Here is a 12,212-nt window from a genome sequence, read left to right as displayed (position 1 = left end):
GATGGAGGACATGTGCTGTGCAGAATGTCTTTCACAGAGAGGAAGTTCAAACTCTGAGCTTTTAGACTTGCTGCTTGTAGCTTCTGGCCCCTGAAGCGCAGGCAAGGTCTGTAGGCTCTGAGCCATGGAGGGGAAGCTGTTATATCATTTGTCCTGTTGTTTAATGTCTTTATGTCCTTCCCTCTGTTGACTAGTTTTGGATGGAATTTTGGAGTTTTAGCCCTAAACATAACATTGGAATTACTTATCCATCTGTCTGTCCGTCTGTCTGTCCATCCATCCATCTATCCATTGTGTATATTTGTAGGTATAGGTCTGAGAACATTCACAGGGATCTTTTCTCCCACCAACATGTGAGTTTCTGGGGCTCAAACTTGGGTCCTTAAGTTTGACAAGTGCAGACCCCTCTCTCCGCCCCTAACATAACACATAAACATTATCCTGAGTCTGCCAATTTTAAAAAAATAAGTATATATTTGCTATGAAATCTTACCCAAACATCTTTTTTCCCTTGCCCCTCTATAGTACAGTTTTATGTTGAATTAGCGGTTGTGGTCGGCCGATAACTTCCTCTCAGCCTCCACTGAGCACACGGAGTTACTCAGCGGCCCCCCTAGAGCATCTGGGAAGGGGTGATGTCAGCATCCTTGTAGGTTTGAGTCATTTCATGGGCAGAGCAATCTGCTGGCAAGACCCAAAGTATCAGACAGTGAATCACAGTTTGTCACCTTACAGGGAGGCAGAATCCTGCAGAATCCTTCTCAGTGGTTGACCCATCGGTGTCTGACTAGAATCACTTCAGTCAGATGTGAGGGGTTGCATAGCTCGGTGCTAGGAACGACTCCCTCAGGAGGGGTCTGTGTCCTCAAAGAGCTTCTAGGATAAGACGACAGCCCTCGGCTGTTCAGAGTCTATCTGGTTTAGACAGCTGTCAACCCAACAGCAAATGTAGTCTGGAGATGACAATGAGGAAAGCTTATACCTGGGCTCTCCTGCCTCCCCGCTCTTGGAGCCCTGCTTGGAGAGGTGACATGAGGATCCCGGAGACTGGTTCCTCAGATCCTCACAGGAGGTCATGTTTGCTGCCACTACCCTCCCTCTGCAGCTGCAAGATCCTGTAGGAGGCTGGGGCCTCTGTGGGGGGGATGAATAAGATTTAGGAGTTAGGAGTTTAAAAGATCCAGGAGGCAGCTCTGTGGAGGTGGGGAGCCCAGGAGAGCAGCTGGTTGGCTCTGCACCCCAGTGTCGAGAACAGACAGTACCTCACTTGCATATCAGATTCAGTGTTCCAGCGTTAACTTGCTTCTCCAGAGATGAAAAGCGGTGAACTAAATGCAGTAAGTGTTTAAAAATAATAGGACCCAAAGGTCGCGTGCCAATCTTTCTTAGCTGTGACCACAGGCAGGACTCTTCAGTTCATGGTTGTAATGAGGCCAACTCAGTCAGCCTTATTATCTTCTAGGCCTGTGATACTGTGCCCTTCATGGGCAGTTGAATAGTGAGAAGAACGACACAGTTATGTGAGGCCAGGGTTCTGGTTGTTCCTGGGAAGCCACCAGCAATGTCTGTCTTAACTGTACAATGTTATTTTCATGGGGAGTGGGGGGAAGGCAGGGACACTCAGCTGAGTAGCAGATTTTCCTTCTTCCCCCTTCCCCTTCTTCCCCTTCTTCCCCTTCTTCCCCTTCTCCCCCTTCTCCTCCTTCTCCCTCTTCTCCCCCTTCCCCTTCTCCCCCTTCTCCCCCTTCTTCCCCTTCTTCCCCTTCCCCCTTCTCCCCCTTCTCCCCCTTCTCCCCCTTCTCCCCCTTCTTCCCCTTCTTCCCCTTCCCCCCTTCCCCTTCTTCCCCTTCCCCTTCTTCCCCTTCTCCCACTTCCCCTTCCTCCCTTTCTTCCCCTTCTTCCCCTTCTTCCCCTTCCCTCCTTCCTTCCTTCCTCCCCTTCCTTCCTTCCTCCCCTTCCTTCCTTCCTTCCCTCCCTCCTTCCTTCCTCCCTTCCTTCCTTCCTTCCTCCCTTCCTGTTGTTACTGCTTTTGAGACAGGGTTTCTCTGTGTGGCCCTTGCTGTCCTGGAACTCTGCAGACAAGGCTGGCCTCTGGAACTCCACATCCACCTGCTCTCCTGGGATCAAAGGCGTGCACCACGACTGCCCGCCCAGCTTCATCTTCAAGGGAGGGTGTTTTCATTATGTATGGCTCTTCAGTTTACAGCGGGCAGAGTGCTGTTATGGGGCCACCCTTCACAGAGACAGGATTTTCTGTAAATTTTCAGTTATATTATCACACTTCACATAACCACCACCACCACCACCACCACCACCACCACCACCACCACCACCACCACCACAACAGCCATTTTATTAACCTCTAGCTACAGATTGCCAAAACTTTTCGATTAGAAGTTATTGCTTTCCACTGTTGCGGCTTCTGTCATTTTTCTTATTTGCATAGTAGCCTTTCTTGTGTGCAAGTGCACACACGTGTATATGTGCGTGATTTATTTTCCTCAACGTGTGCCAGTGTCCTGCCTGCATGCATGCCAGGTACCCACAGAGGTCAGAAGCAGGCATTGAGCTTCCCAGAACTGAAGTTACAGATCGTTGTTAGTCACCATGTAGGCGCTGGGAGCTAAGCCTCGGTCCTCTGCAAGAGCGATGGGCATTCCCAATTGCTGAGCCATCTCTCTAGCCCTAGGGTGTTTTTTTGTTTTTTATTTTTTTTTAATGTGTGGGTGTTTTGCCTGCACGTATCCCTGTGCACCATGTGCGTGCCCAGTGTCATGGGAGGTGAGAGTATCAGATTCTTTGGAACTAGAGTTAAGCCGGTGCTTTTAACTGTTTGGCCACTGCTCCAGCCCTATTTCTTTGTTTTGTTTTGTTTTTTCCTCTTTCACTTTTATTGATATGTTTGGAAGGCAGAGACTTGTTTCCTGCAAAGCAGAAGACCTAGCTTTTCTTTCCATCCTTAGTCTCTCGTTTCTGCTGGGTAGAACATCACCATAAGCCCGCTTAGTAAAACGGCAGGTGGTTATGCTTCTCTACTGCAGATGAATAACACCGCCTCTCTACATGTATCTCCATGTATTCCGAAGAGAAACAATGTGTCATAAAACACTAGCCCTGGCGCTTGGACTTTGGATCCTGTTCTCTGTTTTTACTGTGAGCTTTTGCTTCTTCATACACAAGGATCTAAAATTATTTGGTTAACAATCTGGGGCTGATCTACTGTTCAGAGCTCAGCAGAATATTAATCACGATATTTTCTTTACTCCATTTTGTTTTGCTGTGAGTGTGTGTGTGTGTGTACTCTGCTGAAATAGTATACGGATTTTTTTCTTTCTTTTTTTCGGAGCTGGGGACCGAACCCGGGGCCTTGCACTTGCTAGGCAAGCGCTCTACCACTGAGCTAAATCCCCAACCCCCGGATTATTTTTTAAATTACTATTTACTTGTTTTATGTATATGTGAGTACACTGTCACTGTCTTCAGACACACCAGAAGAGGGCATCAGATCCCATTACAGATGGTTGTGAGCCATCATGTGGTTGCTGGGAATTGAACTCAAGACCTGCAGAAGAGCAGTGTTCATAACTGCTGAGCCAGCTCTCCAGCCCCATGAATATCTTTTGTGTGAAGAGAATGTTGCAACAAAACTTCTTCTAAATTTAGTTTTTGAGACTGAGCCTTTCTGGTAACCCTGGTTCCTCTGGAACCTGACTGTGCAGAGCAGGCTAGCCTGGTCTCCTGGCTTTCCTTTGCCTCCCAAGCGATGGTATAAAAGCTGTGTACCAGCCACCACACCAGGCACCAAGCTGGTTATACACAGAAGGCTCCGTGAGCCTCATTAGCAGTTCACCATGTTACCCTGGTCTCCTTATAGTGTGTAAAGTGTATCAGGACCTGTGCAGAAGTATCTGGCAGGTTCTTCTGGAAGGTAAATCAACACGATGTTTTGGTATGGGTTTTATTCAACTTTTATCAGTTTAAAACTTGTGCTGTGAGTCTAAGGTATGCAAACTGCCTCCAAACTGCGAAAGAAACTTTATGGTGCATAACAAGAATTTAAATTTCTCTACCGTGTGTTACCCTCAGAGGAGAGTGAGTGGGCAGGAGGCTCCCTGATCAGCGTTTTCAAGGTTGATTGAACTTTTGTGAAGTGGGGGTCCTAACACAAGATGATCCCTGGTTTCTGCCCCAGGGAAACAGCTGATAGAATTCCTGATGTCTTTTCAGGGGTGGTGGTGGATTGTCAGTTTGGGTTATAAGAGTGTGTGTTTGGGGACCAAGTCCCCCTTGATCCAGCCGGCTGTTTGTAGTGTGTTTTAGGTTAAGGGAGAGGTATGAAAACCTGGGAAGATTTAGCCGAGTGACTTTTATTACAAGAAAGCCTCTTGCTCATTCTTTCCATACACGTGAAATTGGGGGGGTGGGGTGGGAGTAGTCTCTCTATTTGGGAACAACATTTATTTCGCCTTCAAATCATGGAGCTGTCCCCTGTAAACAACATCTGGAGAGATGTGGTTTAATGGCAAACTAAAACGCGTTGACATTTTTCATAAAGCCAACACGTAAGAAAACAAGTTCTCAAATTATCAGGTGGTAAGCAAGGGACCATAGGCAGAATGCCAGGGTAAGGTAGGCAGAACAGTCCCCAGCGTTCTAAAGCCACACGACAAGAAGCCACAGGTCACGTTCCTTCACGTCTATCCACTTGTGACACAAACAGACGTCCGTGTTTCATAAGTCACTGGGAACTGTTAGTCTTAGAAGTTATTTCCATTTGTACGGTCAAGGCAGAATGGCAGAGAGGCTCTAAATCAGCGAGCCAGAGCCCACTTGGTCCATTTCTTTCTCCTTCCCTGGCTACCAGGAGAGATGTGTGGAAGAAGATACTCCCCCTGTACTCTCCAAAGGTGAATTAAAACTTTTGAAGATTAATTCTAGAGGGAGCCGGTGACATCTTTGAGAGAAAGGCACACACGGAGTGAGCAGTCAGGGGTGATAAATGAGTAGTCAGCTGTTCACAGGCGGCCCTGTGGGCCCTGGGTTGCCATGGGAGCGTGGATGGCATTCAGCATTCCGGATTGACTAACCTAGTTTAGTGTGGCAAGGCTTGTGAGCTCTGGCCTGGGAGAAGGCTCTTCAGCTGGACACCACAGCACGCCACCCCACGGCTCCAGCCCAGCTTGGGCCTTTGTGTGAGGCCGTCCTCATGCTCCTTGTTAGTGAGCGCTGAGGAGAGAGAAGAGAGGACCCCCACCCCCATGCCTGCAGAGTTGGGTTTTCTTAGCACTTTAACTCCTCGGTGACACATTCCAGCCCCTAAGGAAAAGCCTTTGAGTAAATGTGCCATGACAGGCCCAGCGTGGGGTTGACTTAATCACTGTGCTCCGAGGGTGTGAGGAATTGGAGCTGTTTTTTTCAGGATTTTCACCACCTCTCCGAAAGAAAGTGAAGCACACCCCGTGTGTTTTAGGTTTCCACAGGCTCATTCAGATATTTCTTCTTCCCTCTTAAGCCACGAGTTAGCGTGGGGAGTTCTGTCAGTGAGAACATGTGGGGTGTCGTCAGCTCTGCTGGCTGGGTGTTTATTCTGCAGTGTGGCGCTGCACAAGCAAGTGCGTGAATGCTCTCCCAGGGTACTAGCAGGCCTGAGACTGCCTTCATTTCTCCTTCCAGCTTGGGTTTGTTAGAAGCCCGAGCGGAGTTTGATGCATCTAAGTTACGCAGAAACAATTCTGCCCAACTTACACTTGTCTTCTGCCCTTGCTTCCGTTCTTACCGCCCCGATAGCTTGGAAACTTTTTTTACACGTTGGTTTTATGGAAAATGTCAACACCTTAAACTGTTAACCTCTCCAAATGTTGTTTAAACACAGGGCAGCTCCATGTTTTGAAGACAAAAATAAATGTTTCCGTCGAGATAGAAACTGTCTCTCTCATCACTGAAGCCTGATGTGTTGTCCCCATCTTTTTGGGAGTGGAGATGATTTTTTCCCCGTAATACTTTTATTATCGACCACTTGAGGACTTCACACCATGAACCCAGAGTGTAGTCAGCCCTGTGGAACTCGGCCCGGAACCTTCCATTCTCCCAGATCCAATCTCCCTGCCTTTGTGACCTCCCCCTTCCAAAAAAAAAAAAAAAAAAATAAGGATAAAAAAAAGAAAAAGTCCAATTTCCGATCAGAGCATGGCTTCCCACCCCCAACAGACACACACACACACACACACACACACACACACACACACACACACACACACAGCCTTCTGGGTCTCCCTCTCTCAACCATGAGTCTGTGATCATCAATACCATGGCAAAAGTAGACCCCATTCCCTTTACAGTCAGCTGGAGCATGGGTCATGGCCTTTTATGTGGTTTCTGGAGACAGAGAGGACCTCGGACTTGGTGTATTCTTTAGAAGACTTCCCACTGTGTTCTGTTGAACCTCCAGGATGCTGAGTATCATGACGCCAGATCATGGTTTACGGAGTGTTGTTCCCTGTCTGTGGATGTTTTTGAGAACTTCTGTGGAACCCCTGGGTTTTCTGGGTAACCAGGCTTGCAGACGGGGCTGTATACGCACTTTTAAACATTTTTAAAATTTTATTATTGTTTTGTTTTATATGAAACCAGCTGCTCCAACTAGTCTGAGGCTTCGTGTCTTTTCCTCTGCTGACAAGGACTGTAGGGTTGGAGTGGAAATCTAGGAACGTGGCTTGGCTCACCAGCCAGAAAGAACCTTTGCAAGCCCCCTTTTCGGCATATCACAGGCACTTAGGTGCAAGACTATTTATACAGCCCGACCATGAAATAAGTTCACACGTGCCTTGAGTATATGAGAAATCACTTAGGAGTCTGGGGGTTATTATGGGGTCAGGGAAGTGTGTAAGAATTTAGCAAGGATGTGAAGAAGGGTTGTTAGCAGCTCAGGGGTTGGAAATGGAAGAGCACCCATGCCTTTCGGAAGCCCCTCTCTCAAACAGCTTCCTGTAAGGGCTTTGCCGTATCGGTCGAGCCAGCCATGCCTTCTGTGGCTGTTCTGCTGTCAGGGAGGGATACCTGGGTTGCGGGGACCTCCTTGAAAGGCATTAAGAGTGATTGGCAGGGAGCACACCTCACACCTCGAGATCATGTGTAACGCAGACCAGCAGCTCTGCCAGCAACTGGGAGCATAAGACGACTTGGAATAAAAAAAAAAATCCTACTTTGTCAGATCTGATTGAAAACAGGAGAGAGAGAGGGGGGGGGGGAGAGAGAGAGAGAGAGAGAGAGAGAGAGAGAGAGAGAGAGAGAGAGAGAGAACACAAACACACAAGTGAAGCATCCAGGACAGTGCTGACTGAGGACTGTGGAGGATCGAAGACCAGCATGGCGGGCGGCTGGAGCTGCTGTCCTCTCTACTAGCCTTACCTAGGAGCTTGCAGGCCCTTCCTCCTTAGGGCCTCCCTGGGCTCTGTAATCTGCTCTGACAAGGCCTCTGCCCTACTCTGATACACACGGGGAGGGTGTGTCACCCTCAGCAGGGACTTGTGGCTGTTTGTATATCAGTATGGCGTACCCCGAGTGTGCTAGAGTGAAAAGCCTGTTGCTTCTCCTGGGGGGAGGTGGTTGCCTTTAATTAAAGCCATAGTTAACTTGTAATTATTCAGCGGTAATTACAGAGTGAGAATCAATAAGACCTTTCCCGGCTTGGGGGGGTGGGAATGGGGGATCGGGGAGGAGATCCCTTTATTTCAAAGTTCATCAACCCAGGTTCGGTTCCCAGAACCTGGATCTCACGTGCTGCAGCAGTCACGCCCCATATCATGTGTGTACTGGAGGACAAACACCAGTAACAGTGAAAAGAAAGGCTAGAATGCATGGAGCTCGCACACGGTGGAAAGGCATGGACGGGCTCTGCAGAGCTGTCCTCTGCCCAACCTGTGCGCTGTAACTGTGTGGACCCCACAATGTGCACATCTGAGTGCCTGTCCTTCCCCACCTTGCCCTGTGCTTGGTTTAATGCAGCCGCCGTAGGCTCCACCCATCCCGTGGATGCTGCTGCAGAGCTGCTTTGGAATTCACCTTGCTCCTCCTTGCAAAAGGACAAAGAACAAGTTTCTGGGGAAAAAAGTATTGCTTAGGGCCTTTTCAGCAAGAACACTTCATCTAGTGCAGATTTGCAGTGAGTAATCGAACCAGGAGCCTGCCGGGTGTAGTTGGGCAGATGCTGGTTTGTGTACAAAGCCAAAAAGGCAGCCTGGATATGGTTCCCAGCTTACCATGGGCATCTGGGAACTGGAAGCTTGGCTCTCTGCTGTGGTCAAAGAGACCACAGACAGCGGATGAGCCTAGACCGGGACCCACCAGACTGCAACGCCCCAGGTGTCTCTTCACGATAGTGAGTTACAGTCACTGGAAGTTTGCCTCAAGACCGTCCCAGTAGTACATATGTTTGCCAATAAAAGTTGGGTGTGAATTTGTAATTATTTTGAGTGTATTTCGGGAGTGGGTTTCTCTGTAGTGCTAGCTGTCCCAGAACTCAGAGATCTCCCTACTTCTGCCTCCTAAGTGCCGGGATTAACGGCGTGCACACCACACCTGGGCTTCTAATTAATTAGCCAGAGTCCTTCATTTAATGCTATTCTTTCCCTGTGGGAGGCTCTCTAGTTTTAGATACCTGCTTGGGCTTTTGTGGTTATTTCTAGAGTAGTTCTCATTAGTTCAGCTGAAAAGCCTTGAGAGTGTAGGCACCTAACGGATGCTGAGCCCGGCTTAGAGATGTTGTTATCTCACACAGGATTACTTTGCTTAATGATACTTGAGTGTGCAATTGATGTGGAAATTAAACAAGGGATTAAACAGCCTGTTAGCTGTAAGGCTACCATTCCCAGTCCTGACTGAGAGCTTTACTACCTGAAGGTCTGCCCTTTCGGTGGCCGTGGCGACAGATAGGGGGGCTGTTCGCAGAAGAGCAGAGCTCTACTTTGAATGGGGAGTGTGGAGACAGGTTCTCATTGTGTAGCCCTGGCTAGCCCATTCCTTCAGCCCTTCCTTTTGTCTTCCACACTCTTGGCATCAGCAAGGTCTTGGTTTTTTTTGGGGGGGGGGGTTTGTTTTTGTTTTCTCTGCTTTTGTTGTGTGTGCTTTTAAGATTGTCTGTGTAGCCTTGGCTTTCCTGGAACTCTTTGTCAGAGCACTCTGGTTCCTAACTCACAGAGTTCAAGCTGTAAGTAAAGAGTTCCAGGATAGCCAGGGCTACATAGACCTGTCTTGACAGCTCCCGACCCCGAAATCCAGAGTCCTGCCCTGCCGTGAAGAGTAAGGGAGCAAGAGAGGGTAACAGGGCACTGGAGAGGCCATCTGACATGAGCTATAGCGAACTAGGAAGACGTTAGATACCTTGGCTGTATCTGTTTGTTCAAAAGCATTGGGAGGGAAGTCTTAGCAGATTCCCCAGAAGCAGGCCTATGACGTCTTTATTTCATTCTAATTCTTTATTTCCCTCATTCACTGTAAATCACAGGTCTGTAGGGAGCAGGCTGCCCTACCAATGGTGCAGGCCTGACTGGGGCTTGAACGTAGCTGAAATCAGCTTTCTTCCAGAATTGACCTGTCAACGAGTACATTTTTAACTACTTTGACACCACAGCCAGTGATGTAGGGTTACAGTTTTATGTAATTTTCAAATTGGATTGTGTGCTACTCTGAGTATATAGAACTGGCTTCTAGAATTGGGTTGTTCATTCCTTATACTTTGGATGGGTAAACACCGTCTTTCCAAGTTTATATGCTAAGATACCCTGACTGGGGAATGAAGTAAGTGCTGGTTTGGGTGTTTGGTGACTTTTCATTAGGAAATAAAGCTTTTGGCTTCGGTCTGTAGAGGAGGATTGTCTTGAACTTGCGGCCGTCTTCCTGTTTCTGCCTCAGTTGCTGGGTTACTGGTGTGAACCCCTGGCCCAGCTTGATTGGAGCGTCCCACCCGCTTTTCCCTTCTCCCTTTTTTATTTGGAAGTGTGCGCATGTGTATGTGTTCGCGTGTGTTCACACCCACCCACAGGTGCCCACTAAGGCCAGAAAAGGCAGGCGTTAGATTCCAAGCTGGACTTGCAGGCGTGAGCGGTGAACTACCTGACGTTTGTCCTGGGGACAGAGCTCAGACCTTACGCAGGAGCAGCATGCACCCCTCACTGCTGAGCCCTCTGCGATCCCAGTGCACCTTTTGGAATTACATCCCCCGTCAGTTCTTCTTCTTGGCCCCTATTCTTGCCATGAAACTTGGATACTGATGACCTTTTTTTTTTTTTTTTTCCTTTTGCGGCCTTTGGAAAAGCTTGTACAATGAAGACAGAAACCTGCTTCGAATCAGAGAGAAGGAAAGGCGCAACCAAGAGGCCCACCAGGAGAAAGAGGCGTTTCCTGAGAAGGCTCCACTGTTTGCAGAGCCCTACAAGGTACTTTGTGTGTGTGTGTGTGTGTGTGTGTGTGTGTGTGTGAGAGAGAGAGAGAGAGAGAGAGAGAGAGAGAGAGAGAGAGAGAAAGAAAGAAAGACAGCCCAGCCTGTCGCAATATTAAACCGGATGACAAAATTCATTCCATGCAACCGAGAGTTCAATCGGGGGTCACGATCGAGAAAATAAATTATCCCCCCCCGGGGGGGGGGATGTGTTGTTTTTTTTGAAAAACAGAATTTGAAAACTCTTTGAACACTGTGAGCCAGAATTACCAAAAGTGTGCGGCTTTCTTTTGTAAGGTTAGTCTTCTGTCTGGGTTTCCCTGGCAGGCTCCTCAGCAGGGGAGGTGAGTTAATAACAACGTGCGTGTCCCACACTAAGTCGAGAGGGGTTTGCGCTTGCTGATATCAATCACGCGATAATTTATTAATTATTGGGGCTGGGGATTTAGCTCAGTGGTAGAGCACTTGCCTAGGAAGCGCAAGGCCCTGGGTTCGGTCCCCAGCTCCGAAAAAAAAAAAAAGAACCGAAAAAAAATTTATTAATTATTTAAATCATGTAGACGACGTAATCGCATCACAATCTACTATTGCTCCGCTTCGGTTCGGTTCCCGCAGTCCTCGAGTCTGCTCTTCTCTGTTTTTCAGACCGCGAAAGGCGATGAGCTGTCGAGTCGCATACAGACCATGCTAGGTGACTATGAAGAGATGAAGGAGTTCCTAAGCAGCAAGTCCCACCCTCACCGCCTGGACGGCTCTGAGGACAGGCCGGGGAAGCCCAGATACCCCTCGTGTCACGACCGGGGGAGCGGTGCATCCGGCTCCTTCCGCACACATGTCTACCACCAGCCTACCCACACTTCTGCTCCCGGATCACTTTCTGTCAGCAACGTCAGCCAAAGTCCAAAGATGGCACAGCCCAGGATGGAGCCGGTGCCAAGTCTCCATGCCAAAATCTACGGAGCGCCCGATGGCCCCCGTCCGGCTCAAGATCGCCTCAGTCAGGGGCATTGTTCCAGAAAGTGTGACCGAAGAGCCGAGGGAGACTCGGAGAGGAAGCTCTCGCCCTTCATCTCCTCCTTGCCGTCCCCCGTGCCCCCACTCTCACCTGCACATTCCAGGCCGCAGGCAACCAGCAAGGCTCACGGCAGCGGAACTGGCACTCAGAGCTGCTATGCCTCCAAGCCTTCCAAGGACCCGGTGGTGACGGCCCAAGAGAAGGAGACTCCTCTCGACAGTCTGGTGGCAGTTACCAGCCTTGGAGCAGCCCCTCCTCAGCCACCTTGCCAAACATTTCCACCACCTCCCCTCCCCTCAAAAAGCATCGCAATGCAGCAGAAGCCCACAGCGTACGTCCGTCCCATGGACGGTCAGGACCAGGCTCCTAGCGAGTCCCCTGAGCTGAAGCCGCCGCTGGAGGACTTTGGTCAGCAAAGCTTTGAGAAACCGGACCTTAAAGTGCCTGCCAAAGCCAAGCTCACTAGACTAAGGATGCCCTCGCAGACGGTAGAGGTAAGTGGGGTTTCTTTTGAGGGTTTTTTCCTCTTTCCGTTTTCTTTCTTTTTTTTAATGTACTTGGGTGTTTTGTGTGTCTGCCTGCCCACCACCTGCAGGCCTGGCCAGAAGAGGGCATTAGATCCTCTAAGACCAGACTTACACACGTTGTCGTCACTGTGGGGACGCTGAGAATTGAACCCAACTGCTCTGGAAAGGCAGCCAGTTCTCTTTAATCTCTGCCAGCTCTCCAGTCCCTGTGTATCCCTGGCTTGTCCTGGAACTC

At 49.1% G+C, this 12,212-nt stretch overlaps 1 protein-coding gene across 4 annotated transcripts in view; it reads left to right on the top strand.

Annotated features, from left to right (window-relative positions):
• The window catches only part of Aff1 (ALF transcription elongation factor 1), a 162,600-nt gene that overhangs the window by 81,905 nt on the left and 68,483 nt on the right, over positions 1-12,212 (top strand). For all 4 annotated transcript variants that reach the window (NM_001437106.1, NM_001437107.1, XM_087582827.1 and 1 more), the window contains 2 exon segments: positions 10,313-10,433; positions 11,081-11,944. In NM_001437106.1, the coding sequence (NP_001424035.1) occupies positions 10,313-10,433; positions 11,081-11,944 (985 nt within the window).

This window comes from Rattus norvegicus, chromosome 14 (assembly GCF_021556685.1).
Source record: "Rattus norvegicus strain SHRSP/BbbUtx chromosome 14, alternate assembly SHRSP_T2T, whole genome shotgun sequence".
NCBI lineage: Eukaryota > Metazoa > Chordata > Mammalia > Rodentia > Muridae > Rattus > Rattus norvegicus.
Note: the sequence above shows the minus strand (reverse complement) of the source record. Positions and strands in the feature narration are given on the sequence as shown.